Here is a 20,009-nt window from a genome sequence, read left to right on the forward strand (position 1 = left end):
CACCAGGTGGCTTCTCGGAGCAGTGCTTTGTCTTAGGGGGGCATGTTCACCGAACTCATGAGGTCAGAATACAGGACTTCACAAAGCTGAGGAGAGAAGGGAGATAGCTAGCTCACTGTGGCACCCTATTCTTCCCGTTGAGCCCTCCTCCCCTCTTCCTGTTTAAGTTCAGCGTGGTTCCGGAAGTACCTGAGTGGGAAGTAGCTTTAGCTTCCCAACACCGTTCAATAGCATTCAAGTAACCCTTCATGGCATGCCGAGATTCCTAATGAGATGAGAAGGCAGTCTTTAAAGCTCCAGTTAACGTGTATGCAGATGGAAGCTTGGAGAACTATTTTGCTAAATGATGCACCCTGTGAATAGCCATCGCCCTCCATATATACTAGGGCAGGAGCCCCTTCTCTGTCCTCAACTGGGGACCCCTCTCATCCCACTTGGACTCAGAGTCCCCGGTGCCCCGAAGGAAAACAAATCAGCCTCACTTATAATTAAGTGTCTCAAATAAAGGTTTGTTTTAGGCTAAATAAGAAAAGTGATTCCAAGTCAAGCAGATCGCAATTGATTATTAAGAACAGAACTACTACAGTTTGACAACTGCCACAAACATGAATCTTATTTGGGAGTTGCTAAACCTCAATGAATACCACTTTAATAATATCAATTATTAAATATTAATAATTAAATTTATTAATACAATTAATAATTATATTTATTAATACAATTGATAATTATATTTATTAATATATTTATTATATATTTTAATATATTTATTAAATAATAAATAATATATTTAAGAATAATAATTAATAAATATTAATAATAATTTAATTAATACATGACTGTAGTCTCAACCTGATAGGCCTCTTCACAATGTGCAGGCTGTGATGAGGATGGTGGCTGCCAGGACAGCCAAGGGCAGCTAGGTTTCACGTGTCCCCTCCTTGGAACAAGGAGAACTAAGTTCACTTTCCCCCAAGAAAAATCTGTGGTCTACACGGATCAACCTAACCATGGAATCATCAAACACTCTGAGTATTCAGGTTACCAACAGTGACTGCAGGAGAATCTAAAGTGCTTTTGAATCCTGAGAGAAAAATCTCTGCTCCATCTTTTTATGGATCCAGTGGGTGGCAGAAGGAATGGAGTTACTGCAATATGACAATCTCCATCCTGCCTGATGCGCGAGCACATGACCGCCCAAGTTTAAAGAGAATTCTGGATATAATTTATTATATAAGCCTGTAATCCCAGCACTTTGGGAGGCCAAGGCAAGTGGATCACCTGAGGTCAGGAGTTTGAGACCAGCCTGGCCAATATGGTGAAACCCCTGCCTCTACTAAAAATACAAAAATTAGCTGGGTGTGGTGGCTCACGCCTATAATCCCAGCTACTTGGGAGGCTGAGGCATGAGAATCACTTGAACCCAGGAGGCAGAGGTTGCATTGAACTGAGATCACGCCACTGCACTCCAGCCTAGGTGACAGAGCGAGACTCTGTCTCAAAAAAGAAAAACCCAGAAAACAAAAAAAATTTTATTATATGAGTAGTTCCCAAATAGCAGAATTAGTATCATGTTAGCTGTAAAATTAAACAAAAAAGACTTCTGTCCAGTTCCCTAGAAATTCTAACTTAGTAGGAATGAGCCAAAAGGTCTGATTTAGTAAGGTGAGAATTTAGTAGGCTCAGGAATCTCTATTTTTAATCAGTTCCCGCTGTGCGAGGATGCTGTGCCAGCAAAGAGCTTCTTCAAGCCACAGAGCCTCCCCTCCCAGGTGCCCTCTCTCCAGTGAGCCTGATGCATGGGCGGCGGTGGGATCCGCTTCATTATAAAAAGCAGAACATCCCTAACAACAAGATATTCCAGGGACACCAAAGAGCGGACACTCCACTGGAAACGACTCCTCTGGGGTCCCGGAAGGCCACTCCGCAGTGGTGCTGACCTCCTGTTTCTCAGCAAGGCGGTCCGGGCCTTCTGCCGTCAGCCAGCCACGCCCCACTTCCCGTGGTCCTCTTCCGACACGAAAGACGCCAGGAACCGGAAGAACAAAACAGCGCGCGGCGAGTTTCCTACTCTAGTGGCATTTTCTTTCTGTGTCTCTGGTGAGTCAGAGTTTGTTTGAATGTGAATTATCTGCAATCACGAAAGTGACAGTACAGCTGGCTGCCGGGCCCGAAGGAAATGTGTGCTCCAGATAAGGGCGAGTGTGTGTGCTGTGTGTGTGTGTGTGTGTGCACGTGCGCACATGTATTTTGGGGGACTGGGGCTGTCCTCACTTATCAAAGCAATTCCTAAGGCGGCCTCTCTGAGTGAGGCAGGGTCTGGGAGGACGGAGCCCCTCAGAGCCCGCTGCCCAATGCTGCTGTGCTGGGGAAAGGCCACGCCTCTTCAATCTGGGGCACCCCTGCTGCCTGCTCCACCTCGTCAGCCCTTGCGTTCTGGTCAATGTTGGCTTGCCCCCTTTTCCTAGGGATGTGGGAGGAGAAGAGAAAATGGAGGTCTCTACTGCCACCTCATTCTCCGGGTGCGGGACCTTTCCCTCAGAGCCAGGACGCAGGCAGGTGAGGGTCATGAGCCACAGCTTTTTCCACTCATGGCATGAGTCTCAAGAGGAGGGAAAGGGGGTAGGGCCTTTAAGTTTGGTACTGTGGCCTTCTGAGGTTGGCGACAACCTGAAAGCTACCAGCAGAGAAAAGTAGGTGGAGACAGTGTTTTTGGCCATGAACCGTTTTTGTCATCCTTGTTCCTCCTACCAGATGAAAAATGGTCCAGAGGCCATTTAAATCCCCCCACCAGTCACTGAAAAGAAACCACAGTTTAGGTGTCCAAGGCTTTTTGGTCATGTACTAGACATTTATTGAGTGCCTTCTAAGCTCTGGTGTGGTGCTAGGTATTAGGTGCTAGGTGCTAGGTGTTGAATGTTGGGTGCTAGGTGCTAGGCACTGGGTGCTGGGTGCTAGGTTCCTGGTCTCAGGGAGTTCATTCTCTCATAGGAGTGGCAGATAGGTAAACAGCTATAGCAAAGTGTGAGAAACCTGAAACTGAGGAAGCACAGGGGGCTGTGGAAGCCCACATTGCTGATTCCTAACCAAGACCGGAGGAGTTGGGGCTGTGAAGACGAATGGTCTGAGAAGGCCATTTAGGGGAGCTGATGGTTCAGACTGATTGCTGGGATGTGCAGAAAGGGAGAAAGGATGTTCCATGCAGAGGTCACAGCCCATGCAAAGGCCTGGAAACCAGAGAGCCTCGTGCATTTAGGAAGTAGGGGACAATGGGCAGGGTAGCATCACTGAAGCAAAGTGAGTGGGCCAAGGTGGGGAGGAGATGAGGGCAGAGCTAGGGGCAGGGCCCCAGATGTGAAGCGCTATTTATGCCATTCTTAGAAGTTTGGACGTTCCTCATGAAGATAAAGGGGAGCCCCAGGATGCCTCGAGGTATGTAGGAAGATCAGGCAGGAGGCTGCTGTGGACCTAGGTAAGAAACGATGAGGGTCTGTGTCAGGGCTGCGCTGGCTGGGATGGTGAGGAGGGAAAGATTCCAGGCTTATTAGGAAGTAGACGCAACAGTCCCTGGTAACTGATGGGAGTACATTTTACAGAGGGTGACAGACATTCAACAACAAATGACACGATTAACTATGCAATTACCATGGTGATAAATGTGCTGAGGGAGAGTGGAGGGTGTGGGATGCTGTAGGGGGATCTGACCTGGCTAGAAGTGGGTGAGACCTCCTTGAAGAGGTGATGTTTGACCTGAGGCTAACAGGCGAGTAGGAAATATCCAGGTGAGGTGATTAAGTGGGGAGCACGGAACAGCATCTGAAAATGGGGTGCAGGGGGAGCATAGGGCTTGGAGGACCTAAAAGACCAGTCTGGCTAGATAGGGTGGGTCAGCTAAGGACTGCAGACCAAATTTGATTCCCTGACTGTTTTTGTAAAGGAGGTTTTGTTGGAACACAGCCACGCCCTCTGCATTTGTATTGGGTACTGCAGCTTTTGCGTCACATAGGGCCAGGACTGGGGAGGGGAGAGGGAGGTGCCCAGGTCGTAACATTGAGGGAGACCCTCACTCCCAGGCTAGTGCACAAGCCACAGCCCTGACGGTCAGTGCCTCCCTCAATTTTGTACCTAGAGCACCTTACCTGCCTTACACAGCTCTGGCCTCTCTGCCACACTACACTGGCAGAATCAATGGAGGAGTTGCAGCAGAGACTTTCTGGTGGCAAAGCTTAATGTATTTACTCTCTGGCTCTTTGTAGAAGCTTGTAGACCCCTGGGCTAGAGCAGCATGAAGAGGGGAGCATGTGGCCCAGGCCAAGCCCTGATGCTGTTGCAGCCCTGGCCACAGCCCCTTAGCATTCAACTAGACATGCGGAAGGCACCTGTGCTAACGCCTGTGATTTTCTGTGGGACAGCAGGTGTGATGGAGTCGGGGAGATGTGATGGGGGGCATTTGGGAACATGCTTATTCTGTCTTGGGCAAATGGCATGTGCTGGAGAGTTTCTGTCCTGGGGGGCAGCCCTCAACATATGATGGGTGTGGAGCTGGTGGGGATAAATGCCCCAATTTCCTCATTCTCCGTGGGGAATATGCCATGTCCCAGAGTTGCACGGTGGGCTGACTGCCAGTCCTACACAGTGGTATCTGCGTGATGATGAATCCTTTACTGGCATCTTTCCTTCCTTTCCTACTGACTTCCTCCCTCCCCTACCAGGGTTTCCTGGGATCACCTCCTGAAGCAAACTACTTGCATTTGAATCCTTGTCTCTGGGTCTGCTTTGAGGGAAGATGTAGGATATCCTTGAGCGGCTTGATGTGGGAGCACATGTACCAAATCCCACCATAGAGAAGGAGGCCCCTTCTGGGTGATCAGTGGAGTTTTACTTACATGAACTTTCCTCCTGCTTCCCTACCCCAGGCACTGCAGGCCTCAAGCCACAGGGTGAAGTCTCAGGCTTCCCCTTTTTCTCAGATTCTAAACTCACACCCCACCTTTCTGCATGGCTGCATGGCTGGGGACTCCACACTCCTAACGATTAGGTTCCTGTGCAATCCTATGACACTTTTACCCCGTGACAATGCCCAGACAACTGGTAGAGTCTCTGTTTTGTCACCTGATAATTGTTTATTTCCTCTTTCAAGGGAACTGTGTAAAGGAGGAAATCGGTTGAGAAAAACAGTCTTGAGCTAGTCACCCTATCCCCCTCTGTTTTGTGGGGGAAGAAAACTATTCAGCATTTTCAGGTTCCTTCCTTTCAGATCTTCCCAAAGATCTCAGTGCACATCCACAGCCAGTCTGGGCCAGTTGCTGTACTTCCGCTCTGCCCTGGCCAGCGTCTGAGGGGGTCTCCAAATTAAAATGCAAGTTTTAAGTCAGTGCTCTCCTTTCCTGTGGATTGTTGACAGCTCAAGACCACATGGGCTCATCACTATGATCTTAAGGAAAGAAATGATCAGGGCAAATGCCTCCAAATGGAGATGAAAAAGCTTTTACAGTGACAGGGAAGAAATATTGCAGGCTGCTTGAGAAAATGCAGTTTGGGAATATAGGAGAACACGAGCCATTTTGTAAATCAAAAACAACAGGAAAAGGGACTATAGCACATGAAACGTACAAAAGAGAAGAGAAAAAATGAGATTAGAAATAAGGAGAGGGCAGGCAAAGGAGGAAACGAGAATGCGGGGGAGGCAAACATCAGAGAGAACGCACAAGAGCAAGAGGGAAGACAGAGAATGTTCAAACACCATCCACGATGAACACGGTGGCAGAGGGGCCAGTGTTCCACTGTCAAGTACGCAGAAAAGCCCTTGGTGCTCCTCTGAAGAATACAAGAGCAATCTGCAGTGTTATTGACTAGTGGAAAAATGGCTCCTCTCTGACTTAGCACAGGATGCAATTTATCTTTGGAGAGTACCCTCCATACACCCAATGTTAGTTCTTAGGCAGAGGTTGGGCAGGAGAAGGGCAGAGGAAGAGGTGTGGGAAAAAGAGGCAGACAGGGAGGTGAGGGGGAACGCAGGAGGTGATGAGAAAGAAGGAGAAAGAAGAAAGGAGATGGAGAGAGGGAAAGGGAGACAGGAGGGGAGAAGGAGATAACAGACAGAAGGGAGCGATGAAAGAAAGAGAAAGGTTAGGATGAAGATTTGGGAAGGAGAGGGAGGGGGAGGAGAAGAGGGGAAGGGAGGGAGCTGGAGAGCAAGATTTTGAAACTCTTAAACTAAAAAGAGCAAAGCAGCTAGTATGTATGAAGCACCTGCTAGGTGTCACGCATTGAGCTAGGTGCCATTTCGTTACTACTTGATCTCACGCTAACACTGCCTTGGTGTTATCTCCCTCATTTTTATAGGTGGGGGATGGGAGCTCTGAGAGTTTCAACAACTTTGCCCAGAACCACAGCATTGAGCAGGTAGGGAGGTTAGCATTGGAGCTCAGGGGACAAAGGCAGTTTCAGATGACACAGCTCAGCCACATCCCAGGGAAACAGGCAGGGACTGACTTTTACGGGTCTCTAGCTCCCATCTAAGTGATACTGATTGAGCACAGAAGATTCCTGGGGACACTCACTGTGGCCTGTGAAAACCTGGGCCTCCAAACACCAGGGGGAGCTGTCTCCCCAGAAGAAACAGCCAAATTCATCTAAAAACTGGCCGTATTAGTCAAAGAAGGTATTTGCTAGCCTGAGTGTGAGTGCGAGCGTGTGTGTGTGTGGCGGGCAGGTGTAGGGGAGAGTAACAGCTGATTCATGCCAGCTGATTTTCATTTTATCCTGGACCTCATCTAGATGGGATCCACCCATTATTTGCAGTGGGTGCCTTTCCCTGGCTTGTGGCTGCTGACTTCTTTGCTCTGGTTACTGGGCAGAGCTCAGTGCATGCTGAGCTGGTTGGGTGCGTTTTTGACAGATGAATGACCAATGGGAGGATGAACACGTGCTTGAACCGGAAGGGATCTGGAAGAAGCATTTGATCCCTCCTCACCCAGGTCAGATCACCATCTCAAACATCACTTTAAAACAAAGAACACCACAGAGGGAGCTTTCTTTGCTTTCCTTAGACCTTCACGCTGGTCCTTACCTTCAAGGTTGTCCTTCCTGGACTTTAGCTGTTGAACCCACTGGCATCCTTTTGGGAGGCTGAGGTTGGGAATTAGGAGGGAAGCTAATTATTCTATGGTGTCTTGGATATACTAACAATAACAGCTCCCATCCAAGGCTGTCATGTTATTTAATGAAATAGTGGAAGTGTGATTATCGTTTGCAAGCTCAGGTACTTTGACGGTGGTCACTGCTCTGAAGGTGCCACTGTTGTACAAGTGGCTATGTGAACCAGCAGTGATAGAATGTTCCAGCTGTTGGCTGCTCCTTACCCTAGATCTATTGACTTAAACGCTCTGGAAGTTCTCGCGGGGAACTGCTCCTTGTAGACTCTGCTCAGGCAGGTTGGTCTGGCCAGGCTTGGGAACGGCTGTCACCACACACCTTCTCCTCCGTCCTGACTCATCTTTGTCCTCCTGCTGGCCAGTCACCCCCACCTAGTGGTTCTCGTCTGTTTTAGTGAGTTCAGGGTCATTGCCAAACTAAGAAGTCAGTTTCCATCAGTGCTATTCTTCATGTTGAGCCACAACATAAAACACTTTATTGCAATTACAAATAGCAAAATGATTTTCTACTGAGCCTCAGCATCTGAACTTAATGGCATGCTGTAATGCCACCCTGCGCTGATGTGTGGCATATTTAATATCCATCTTTCTTAGAAATAACAGTGTTCAGAAATTAGAAGGGACTTTAGCAGTGAAATAATTAATGTGGATAACCATCATAAACAGCACAAATGGAACAAATACAGATGGTAGTGAGCCGTGATTGCTAATATGCTAACCTGCTTTGACAGAACTTTACATTTTTTCATTGGGAGGTTCGTGGATAGCAGTTAAAACGTCCCTTTCCTTATGACAAGAACTTTGTCTTTCTGGGTCAGAGATTCAGTGATCTCCTACCTGGGCAAGGTAGCATCACCAGAGTTTGGGCTGAGAGAAGGGCTTGCATCCCAGCTCTGGGCTCTCTCACACCCTTCCATCTCCTGCAGCCACATTTCTGCCCTTTGCCTCAGGCTCAGACAGGCGGGGCCCACCCAGAACTGCAGCTAGACACCCACCTCTTCTGTGCTGTGGCTCTGAGGGAGGGGCTCCCTGGCTGGGCTCACTCAGTGGGAAGCAGCTCTTTGAAGATCCTAGCTGCATGCAGGTGCAAGTTGCGGAACCCAACTCCAAGAGGCTGCACGGAAATGAAAAATTACCATAGAAAGATGACTCACCAAATCATAGACACTAAGCTATTGAGACAAATATAAGGACGGGGGTGTTTGGGGGCACTGGAGGCACTTGGCTGTGCCTGCTTTTGGCCCTGCTGGCCTTTAAGCAGCATTAGCAGCGGAAGGGCCATCCAAGTTTCTCTGGATGAGTCAGAAGTCCTCAGAGAAATGCTGGAGGGCAAACTGGGGAAGGAAGGTAGAAAGGATCTAGCCTTAACTTGTTAAGGGTAAGTGCTGTGCTTTACACATATTTTATTTACTCTCAGCAATAATCATTTGCCGTGGGCATGGTAAGTTAATATTTAAGATGAGGAACCTGAGAATTAGACAATAAGTGATTTGCCAAGTTCACCAGAGGCAGGGAAGCTATGGGCAGAGCTGCTAAGGATTAGGGTCACACCACCCTGGCCAGGAGCCCCATTGATATGATACCAGGGGGCCTCACTGAGTCTTTCTGCCCCAGGAAGCCAAGCCCTCCTTTCTGATGCTGAATCCCAGCCCCCTTCTCCCACTCAAGGGCATTTATCCAAACGTTTGTCTCCTTTCCCTCCAGAGTCATCATTCCCCCTTTATTTAATCATCTTCTTACAAATACGCTGTAATATCTCTAACTTTTTTTTTTTTTTAAATGGAGAAACCTTTCTCAATGTTTGTTTTCGTCCTGCTATAGCTCCTTTGCTGTGTTCTCTTTTACAGAACTCAAAAGAGCTGTCTCTCACCATCTCCATCTAGACGAACGCATTTCCCTTCATTCCCATGCTCGGTAACCCACTTATTCTGGTTTTGTCTCAAATCTAAAAGTAAGCCACTGAAACGGCTTCTTCCTAAATTACCAATGACTCCATGTTGACAAATCCAATGGTCAACTCCTTATTGACACAAATGGCCAGCTCTTCTGTTAGAACACCTTCTTCTCTTAGCCTCTGGGAAAGCAATCTCTTATGGGTCTACTCTTACAGCTAAGCCTTCTCCATCTCCTTTTGTTAGTTCCTCCCTATCTCTATTATTCCCAAATGTTGGAGGACCTCAGGGCTTCTCTGGGCTGTCTACATTCACTGCCTAGGTGATCTTACTTAGTCGCATGGCTTTCATTCCACCTGCATGCTGAAGTCTACCTCCTTGCTGGGCATTTCCATTTGAACGTCTCCTAGGTTTCTAAAATGTAACTCATCCACAACCAACTCCTGCCTTTGCCACACAGCCCCTCCCTCCAGACCCTGTCAAAATCATCCCTATCTCAGCCAATGGCAACTTATCCTTCCTTTTGTGGCTTCTAAGGCCACAACATTAGAGGTCATCCCTGATGCCTTTCCCTCATGCTTCTCATTCAATCTTTTATCGAGAAAATGACCGCTTCTTACAATCTCTGCTGCCCCCACCCTGGTCCAAGACAGCATCACCTTGCATCTGATGAGGCTCCTGAGAGACACCCTGCTTCTTCCCTGCTTCAGCCTCTTCTCAACCCAGTGGCCAGAGCCATCCTTACTCAATGTAGCAATGTAAGTTGAATCCAATTGCTCCTCTCTCCAAACTTTCGATGGCTTAGGGTCAGGGTCTGGTGTCTCTGCCTCTCCGATTTCAGCTCCTACCCATTCCCCTTTGACTCATCAGCTTTCGCTGAACTAACCTCCTTGCCACTTCTCAAGCCAACCTGCAGGCTCCCTCTTCAGCTTCTTGGTCCTTACTATTTTTCCTGCCTCTTGACTTTGTCTTATGTTTCTTCATTGAACTTATTGCCTGACACAGCATATATTTATTTGTAAATTGTCTGAGCTCCCACTTGAATGTAAACTCTTTGAGGGCAGGGGCTTAATCTGTTTTGTCCACTATGTCTCTCCAGTGCTCAGAATAGTAGGTGCCAAATAAATATTTGCTAAGGGGATGGATTTGGACCTGGTGAGACTCTGCCATCCTTGCCTGTCCCACCAGCCCTCATGGTAGTGTTTGCATGCAGGAGGTGCTGTGTTTGCATGGTGGGGCTGTATCTGCCTGGCTCCCTAGAGATATGAAGTTCTAAATGTCAGTGAAATCCCAAATCCCTCAAAGAAGGATTTTACCACCCTAGTTAAAAATCAGGCCTGGAGGAAATATGCTACATTGCAGGGTGCATCTAAGGAAATAAAAATATTAGGTGGGTGAAAAATTGCAAAAAACAAAATTATTTTCAACTTAGATCTGAGGGGTTTAAATTAGTGTTCACTCCCATGTCCAGTGTAGGTGAAGATATTCCGCACCCAAACACAGACACTCTTGAGAGTGAATGGGAGTTATAATAGTTATGTTAGGGCCGCAGGCACAAGCCAAGACTGTCCTGGGAAAACCAGTTATGATCACCCTCATGAGAGAGAAAGGAATTGGCTTGTGGCTGGGCCAGGGGAGACGCAGATGATGCTGTAGGGCTGGCATTGAAGAGGATGCCTGGGAGAAGGTGGGGGAAGATAGTGAGGGGACCTGGAGGAGAAGAGCATCCAGTAAAGGGCAGAGGAGAGCAGGAAGATCTGGAGTCATATGTTAAAGGGTGGGGGCAGGGAACAGTCTGGGAGAAAAGTCTATTTCATGTGCTTGAGAGAGGGGAGAGAGAGAAACTGGGATTCCTAGGGAAGAAGCTAATTGGGCACCAGCCGAGCTGGCAAGGGAGGGAGCCCTAAAATGAGAACAATTTTGGCTGGGAGCCAAAGTGCTTTCTGAGACAGACTGAATGAGAAACAACATGGCGATTTGGAAAGAACTTTGAGACTAGTTTGACAGTCTCAAATTCTGGTTCTCATTTGGTTTGACTGTGGGGAAGACACTGATTGTGCTTAGCCTCAGTTTCCACAAGATAGCACCTTCCTTAAAGAATCATGAGGCCAGGTGTGGTGGCTCATGCCTGCAATCCCAACACTTTGGGAGGCCGAGGTGGGTGGATCATCTGAAGTCGGGAGTTCGAGACCAGCTTGACCAACATAGAGAAGCCCTGTCTCTACTGAACATACAAAATTAGCCGGATGTGGTGGCGTATGCCTATAATCCCAGCTACTTGGGAGGCTGAGGCAGGAGAATTGCTTGAACCCAGGAGGTGGAGGTTGCGGTGAGCTAAGACGCGCCATTGCACTCTAGCCTGGGCAACAAGAGTAAAACTCCATCTCAAAAAAACAAAACAAACAAACAAAAAAAGATCATGAGGAATAAATAAGATAACGCATGCAAGACATCTAACACAGTGCACGGCACAGAGTAGGTGCTTCTCTGGCAATAGCAAAGAAGCCTGCTCAAGAAGACAGAGACTGAAGGCCAAGGCTTTATTTTGGATTTGCCGAGAGAAGTCAGGGGAAGAGCTTGAGTCCCCATAACTGCACTCTCCCCTAGGGTCTGGCAAGGAGGCCCTGATACTGAAGGAAGGATGATAACAGGGTGCTTTGGAGGGACAGCTGCAGCTTCACACCTGTGCAGAGCCATCTGGGTCACCAGCACAGTCCCTGACGTAGGACAGCTCCATGTGGCTGATACCGGGATGGTGACTCACAGTCCAAAAGCCTGTTTGTGTTCTGGAACCATCTGTGAGTGCTCTGGTCAGAAGAGAAGGGTTCCCAGGGAAGTCCTTCCCTGTGAACAGTGTCAGGACCCCTTAGCATGGCAGTCAAGGCTCCCAATGATATGTCATGGTTTCCACTTCCAGCCTTGTCTTCTGTCTACAACTCTACCATACACACCTCATGCTCCTGCCAAACTGTTCCTCAAGCACCTGCTGTCACTTCTCTCCTCCATCCCAATCTATCTGCCTGAAAACATCCAGTTTCCAGTCATCAGCCCTCGGCTGACACTTGAACTTGGCAGACTCATTCCACTCCCTGGGGTCTGGACTAGCTGTTCCCTCTGCCCAAAAGGCTCTTCTCCTGGCCATCTGCATGGTTCACTCCCTCACTTCCTACAGGAAGTCTCATTCACCTTTTGGGGATTTTTTTTCCCTACTGAAATTTGAAGCCCTTTCTCCAACATTTCTTGTATGTATTTATTTACTCCTGATTTGTGTTTTCTGTTTAGCTCTTCTGACTATCTAACTTACACTGTATCGGGGGTTGGCAAAGGATGACCCTTGGGGGCAAATTCAGTCCACTCCCTGTTTTTGTAAATAAAGTTTTATGAGAACACAGACATGCTTATTCATGTATGTATTGTCTATGACTGCTTTCATGCCACAATGGCAAAACTGAGTAGTTGCTAAAGAGATCACAAGATCTATAAAGACTAGAATGTTCACTTACTAGTGATTAGCCTTTTCCAGGAAAATGTGCTGAGCCATGCTCTAACTCGTGTATGTCATGTACTTTATGTCTTCTCCACTAGAATGTAAGCTCCGTGTGGGCAAGGATTTTTGTCTCTCTTCTAAATTACTGCATTCCCCCTTATCTGGGAAAACATTAACTACTCAGTATATAGCTGTTGGATGAACGAATGAATGTTGAAAATTTTATTCATTGGCAAGGTCTAGCCCAAATATCACTTTTCAGGAAGCACTCCTTTGCATCATGGGGATTTCTGCACAAAATCTCATTTCTCTTACTAGATGGTAAGCTTCGAGTGTCACCTCTATCTTGAAACCATCCTTTGTCTCCCACGATGGAACTGACCTTTCTTCATCTATTCCTCTTACAGGCTTCTGTGGCTGCACATAGTGTACAGTAGGTATTGAGGTATTTGACACATGTTGCACTCTCCACTTGACTGAGATTAAGTGGGTGGGGACTGTGGTTTGTCTCTGTCCCAGGCATATATCTCAGAGCCTGCAGCCTGGCACATTGCAGGTTCTTAGCATACGGAGCTGGATTTCCCCCACTGAAACCTTCACAGCCCTCCTAGCAGAGACAGACACACATTTAGTAGGGGCTAAGCTACGTTTGTGGAGTAGAATGAAAGGCAAAGGGAACAGTGCTGAGCCAGAGAACACAGCATTAGTGGGAGCTGTGGAGAGGAAGCTAGAAATAGGCAAAGAAGGGAGGGGACAGGCTCTGTTTCATTTCACTCTAGCATAAAGAGGTAACAATTTTAAAAAATCAACTCTCCTCGGCCTCCAGACACACATGCTCTGTGGCATCATTAAGCAGCTGGTGCCAACATTTACCTCACACCTCCCTTAGTAGGCAAGAAGCATTTCCTAAACCCTTCTCCTCTACGCTTTTAAAATAAAGGCCTTAGTGGATCTCAACTTCAGCAAACATAACATTTTCTACTCTTCTATACTGTAAGATTTTTGAGAGTAATGACTGTGTCATTCTTTTATATTCCTAGTACCTAGACCATGATTACATAATAATAGATGCAGAATTAATTTTCATTGAGTTACATAAATGGAACAATATGAAAAGAGAAGGGAAGAAGGAAAGATGGAAGAAAAAGACTTGCACAGATGCTTGTTGTGACTTGGAACTTGGGAAAAAGTCCAACAATCAACAAAATACTCAAAATACTTTAAATGAAGGTAAAAACCATCATTGTTTTCTCTCTGCCTGAGGTTTTTAGGAATTTTCTTCTATTCAAGAACATAATTGCAGAAAACTAGACCGATGATCTGATTGCTTTCATAAGCTCCATGATGATTAAAAGAGGTGTAGGCAGCTCCAAGGCCACACATGAAAAGAGAAATGCTGAGCCTGTTCCATTTGAGCCTTTGTGTCTCGCTTGGCTCTTTGTCAAAACCAAGTCTCCTTCTGGAGATAGAGATGCAGATCACCACCTACCCCAACTGTTCCCACTTGACTTAAGAGACAATGTGGGGAAGAACATCACCCCCATTTCACCCTTCAGAGGCAGGTTGCTTCTGCTATGGCAAGGAGAAGATCGCTTTCTATGTAAGATTTCTTATTTCTGTCTTCCGGAGGTTGGTTCATTTCCTTTTAAACACCTGTGCTGTAATATGCTAACCCGATCCTAAGACAGGCCCCAACTAGTACACACACAGATCCACGCACACCCACACACATACACAAGCAGACTTATTGTCATAGCTCGTGTCTCTTATGGACAAGATGCAGAGTGAGTGAGCCAGCAGATGGACACCCTGGGGGTTTGGAGCCATGTCACTCCCTATCAGCTCTCTCCAAACATCCAGGCAGGATCTGGGAGGGACTGCCCTTGAGATGGGCGGGCGCCATGAATTTCCAGCTGGAGCAACATGTTTCTGTCCCCGAGGGGTGAAGAAGTTTCTTCAGCTGTTCTGTAGATATGCCATGTTGAGATTGAATTCAGGTGTAGTTTTAGCTGCCTTCCTTCTTAAAACTTCCCTCTTCCTTTTTGAATTCCAATGAGGCATCTTTTGAATGCTGAGATTGGGAAGCAAGACTGAGACCTGCTTATGGGCCAAGGGTTCTTACTATTAGATAAGGGTCAGGATCATTAGACCTGCCTATGGGCCAAGGGTTCTTACTAATAGATTTTGAATAACCATAAAAACACATTTCCTGCATTCCTCTTTATCATAGATCAACTGGTTAATTAATCATTCACTTAATGAGTATTTATTGTACCTTGACTTTGTGTCAGGTAGTGTGCTAGATGCAAGAGTAGATATTCTTATTTCGGTTTTTCAGATAAAGAGAATGAGGTTCAGAGAGTTGAGGGGTTTAGGTGGAAAGTGGCCGAGTCAGGAACCAAAGGCCTGTCTTCTGGTGCCTGCTTAATGGGGTTTTAACCAATGTGAGTATTAGGTGAGAGGTGGCCAGGAGAAGGCAGGACATTAGGGGTTATTTCTTAAGCCTGTGGGTGACCACTGAGGCAGCAGGCCAGAAAGTCACGTGACCCAGTGTGATGTATGGGAGAGGACAGCGTGGTGCCTTGTATGCCATGAAGAATTAATCTCAAGGAGATGCTAGTGAGCTCCAGAGATTTAACATCAGTGCTGAGAGATCAAAGATAATGATATCTCTGGCACAGTGCGCTATCAGGAGCGATCAAAGCAAAACAAAAGGGTTCATTTCAGTGCCCTATGCATTAGCGGCCTGACTCGCTGACTCTGGGCACAAAGGAATCCGTCACAGTTTGGGAATGGTGCTAACACCCGCATGGGCTTTTTCTTCTTGACATCTCCATACATCTCACTGTTGCCTGTCCGTAAACAAAAATGTTATCAGGCCCATGGGTTTGCCCCTGCTCATCCCCAAGCTGGCTGTCCTCATCTTCTTCTGAGTGTGTGTGTGTGCTCAGTAGCTTTCCTGCCTTCCTCAGATGATGGTGGTGGAGGCCGTCCTTGTCTGGAGGAAGCTTGTCAGGGTGCACTGCTGCAGGCTGGCCCCTGAGCCCGCCCTGCCCTCGCTGTAAGGCTGCTGCTGGACTGGATGTGCCGGGCTGGTGACGCTCTGTGTCCTGGGTCCAGCCTGCACAAAGGCAGGACCAGGGACTACAGAGAGGATGGGGGGAGGCGTCAGGATTGGCCACCAACTCACTGAGGGATTTTGGTCAAGTTGCTTCACTTTGCTGAATCTCAGCTTCCTTATCTGTGAATTAGGCAGTTGGTCTGTGTCAATAACTTTCACCCCCAGCTTCTCTGATGATGTAAGTTTTCCAATCAAATTATAATAACCCAAATAGAGGAGATGCCCCATAAATACTTCTTGAATGAGTCAAAGCAAATCTATAAAGATAAGCATGGAAACACGTGGACTGCAATGGACAGGGCCCTGGAGAACGCCCTTCTGAGTGCCCTCCCTCCATTCTAACCCCGGGCATCCCAGTGTGGGTCTCTAAGGCCCTTCTGTGGAACCCCAAGGCTCCACTGAACCCAGCCTGACAACCACAAATATGGACTTTCTTGTTTCTTAAAGCTCTGACATTCAGTGATTCTAGGGGAGCTGCTAAGTCTCAAATCTCTCACAAATTCATGAAAGATCTCTGACATATTTTCTACCTTTTTTTCGCAGAAGTTTCCCTGGACTTCTCTGGGGCTCTCCTGCGGGCTTTATGAAAAAGTCTGAACTGCTCAAGATGCCTCCTCTTTTTTCTTTTTTAGATGGAGTCCCCCTCTGTCACCAGGCTGGAGTGCAGTGGCATGATCTTGGCTCACTGCAACCTCCACCTCCTGGGTTCAAGCGATTCCCCTGCCTCAGCCTCCTGAGTAGCTGGGATTACAGGCATGTACCATCACGCCTGGCTAAATTTTGTATTTTTAGTAGAGAGGGGGTTTCGCCATGTTGGCCAGGCTGGTTCCAGACTCCTGACCTCAAGTGATCCGCCCGCCTCGGCCTCCCAAAGTGCTGGGGCTACAAGTGTGAGCCACTGCGCCCGGCCACAAGATGCCTCTTTATAAGAGGCTCTAGCCTGCCTTTCCAGCTGTTTCTTCCCACTCCTATAATTTCCCTTCTCCTAGCAAAACTCTGTATTGGCTTACGCATGCCATGTGTTCTTATGCCCTGCATCTTTGCTTTTGCCATTCCTTGTGCTATTGCTTTTCCACTTTCTTCCTGCAAAACTCCTGTTCATCCTTTAAGACCTGGCTGTGATGTCCCGACTCTTGAACGGTTCTACCTCTCACTCACTCACACAGGGCGGTCAGCTGCTTCTTTCTCTGAGCCGCCTTACCTTCTGGGACACACCTCCAACACAGATCTTTGCATAGCCTACCTTGGCTCATCTAGATATGTTCATCTTCCCCGACAGATGGAGTGCCCCTGAAAGCAGAGACTAGCTTTGAATTCCCAGTGCCTAGCATGGAGCCTGATCCATAAAAACCACTCTATCCTTGTTCGTGAAATGACTGACAGAAACAGCAAGGGCTCCTGTGCATTTGGGTGTGGCCCCAGAAGAGGCAGCTTCTGTGGCTGTTGCCTGTGGAGGCCAGCCGGCCACTCTCCCTGCACACAGCAGGCTGGCTTTGCCACCACAGGCTGCTTCTAGAAGCTTGGCTGTCTCTCCTTCCTTACCTCCCAGACCCCTAGGAAAGTCTTTCCCACCAGAAATGTCTTTTTGGTGGCCTCAATCTGAGAAGGAAGGCTACAGAGCTTACAGATCTTAAACTTAAATGAATAAACAATTCACAGTGGTCCCCTGGCTTAGCCTGAATCTCAACTTGGAGGACTTGGTGTCCACGGTAAGTCTGGAGGCCTGAAGGTGGGAGGCGCTCAGTTGTCTTCAGCGGCTGTACCCTGCACCCTGCCTGGCTACATGGCTTTCCTCCCCCATCCCTCAGGGAGTCTGGCCCTCCCACCCTGGATTAGTTGTATTTTCGTGGTCCTCCTCCTTCTCATCTCTCTGCCTGCCTCACAAAGTGGAGAATTCGATTTTCTTCCCAAAGAAAATCAGATTTGACTTAGCTCCATCCATTTTCACAATTGCTACTGAAACGCTAACTGTCTCTGTGAGGACAAAACAACCAAACGAAGGACTTTCACGGGGGGAATGAGCATGTGGACACAACTGTGCCTGACTGAGAATCCCTTACAGACCTGGGAGAGACATCTGCAGGCAGCGGGTTGCGGACTGGAAGCCCTGGGTCTCCAGAGTCTGGTGATGAGGAGACCCAGAGGGAAGGAACTGGCTTGAAGTAGGGCTGCCTCGGGGGTAAGCATTTCTCCCGCAGCCCCACACCCAGCAGCTCTGAGAGAAGCCGGAGCTTCCTGATGCACCTGGCGTGACACTGGGACACAGGCAATCCATTTTGTGACTGGTATGTCAGAGTCACGGAGGGGCTGGGTGCAGTGGGGTAAAGAGGCTGCAAGGCCACAGATGGACTAGGTGTGGCCGTCACAGCTGTGGTGGCTGGCCCCATGAAATAACTGGGACACCAGGAGGTCCAGGGTCAGAGGACCTCTAAATAGCTCTGTAATGTTGGATGAGCCACTGGAAGCCCCCGAGCCTCACCCTTCCCATCTGCAGACCAGGGAGAAATATCACTGCACATGCCTCTACTGTGCGTGGGAGTGCGAGTCCCAGGTGGTGCATGGAGAAAGCATGTTAAAGCATGTTGACCATGGATGTGCTCTCCCAGGGGAGTGTAGGCTTCCAGAGCAGGAAGGGGTGCATCTTACTCACTGCTTTATTCCCAGGGTCAAGCACTCTGCCTGGCCCCTGCGGAGCTCAGGGTGTCTGGTCGCCTGAGTGAGATGATGTCATTTAGACTGCTTGCCACCTGCCGCACACAGGAATTAGCTTCCAGGTTGAAGTGGGGCCAGGGTAGGGCCCACAGGAACCTGGACCATCTTGACTCTTTGTATCGCGAGGGGAAAGGAGGCAGGAGAAGCCCTGAGTACTTGTCAGTGGAGTGAAGTCTGTTAAGCTTTAAGCGGGAGGATCCAGTTCAGTAAGTAACTTGGTCCCCTGGGATGGAGGGCCCCCAGGTCCCTTCTGTGTTGGCTCCACAGCCTCTCTTCTCTCCTGTATTAATTCAAGTGGGGAAGGCCTGAGCTTGCCTCCCTGAATTCCCTGCACCCTGCAGACGCTGTCCCATTCTCAAGGTGCCGTGTGTAATCAGGAAGCAGAGGCCAGCTCCAAAGCTTTTGGGGCAGAGGGAGGAGGGCAGTGGCTAGGCAGTGGGTTGTCCTGTTGCTGAGGAGACCTTGAGGAGGAGGCTTTTGGGGCAGGCATGCCTGTTGCAGGGTTGGAATGGGCCTTGGGGAGGGGCAGTACCCTCTCGGCCCGAAAACACAACTGGGCCATCTTCCCTCATGTCTGGCAGAATGGCTGCCTTCTTAGTCCAGACTGAGTCCTGTGGAATGTGCGGTTGGAGCAAAAAGATGAAGAATGAGTCTAAGAGGTCGTGAAGAAAGACAGACCCAGGAGACTGTGGCTCAGCCTTTCTTAGGAAGTAGACTTCTAAGAAACAAGAACGTTGGTTTAACAACAAACCTAATTGTTTTAGGGAAAAGAGGTAGTGCATGGATAAAATGTGGAAAGATACAGAAGCAGAAACAGGAAGTGGAGCCTGGTGAGGAACAAAAGGTGTCACAAGGGTCATTTTAGGGACATATTGCAGGAGAGACAGGAAGTCGAAATTGGCACCATTCTTCTAGATTGCCCAGAGCCCTCCAGCGTCACAGGGGGAGTCAAAGGGTCAATAGGTGCTTCTCCTTTGCAGCCTCAGGGAGTGATTACCTGCAGCAAGCCCGGGTGCTGTCCCTGTAAACAATGAGACAGGCAGGCAAGACAGGAGCAGCTCCCTGGCATTCTGCTGCTGGAGCATGGAAGCAGTGCTGGCCGGGAGCCCACAGGTGGGTGTGAACCTGGGGGCTCCGTAGATATTCATGGGACCCAGCGCACTCCACCGGACACGAGAAAAGTTCACAGCCCAGGGTCCCCTGTTACTTTACGAGCCTGGGAGGTTCCTGCGGCTAGAAGCACAAGGGAGGGAGCCCTAATCATAATTACTAAGAACACGCCATATTTGCTGCTTTTAACTGTTTCCAAGTCCTTCGAGTTCATAGGCTCATCTGCTCCTAAACCAGTCCTTTGAGGTATCTGGCAGACACTTTTCCACCCTTCCCTTCCTTGACATTTCTGTGGCATTTGGCTCTGTGGTGGCTTCCTTCTTCGCTTCCTTCTTCTGGAAACTCTCTTTTGTTGTCCTCTTTCTGGGACACCCTCCTCCGGAGTTTCCATTCCTTCTCAGTCCCCGTCCTCACTCTGCTTCCTGTCCCCAGCCACTTAAATATCGATGTCCCTAGGTTCTATTCTCAGCCGTCTTCTCATTCAGAATTCGTCTCCTCAGAGTAGACTCATCACTGCCTGAGACATTTAC

At 48.3% G+C, this 20,009-nt stretch overlaps 1 protein-coding gene across 1 annotated transcript in view; it reads left to right on the forward strand.

Moving 5' to 3' along the window:
- Positions 1–1,799: 1,799 nt before the first annotated feature.
- Positions 1,800–20,009, forward strand: part of LOC111540319 — a 50,090-nt gene continuing 31,880 nt past the window's right edge. The window contains exon 1 of the mRNA XM_023208613.2: positions 1,800–2,100. Coding sequence (XP_023064381.1) covers positions 1,800–2,100 — 301 coding nt within the window. The remainder of the gene's footprint in view (positions 2,101–20,009) is intronic.

Source organism: Piliocolobus tephrosceles, chromosome 13, assembly GCF_002776525.5.
Source record: "Piliocolobus tephrosceles isolate RC106 chromosome 13, ASM277652v3, whole genome shotgun sequence".
Taxonomy (NCBI): Eukaryota; Metazoa; Chordata; class Mammalia; order Primates; family Cercopithecidae; genus Piliocolobus; species Piliocolobus tephrosceles.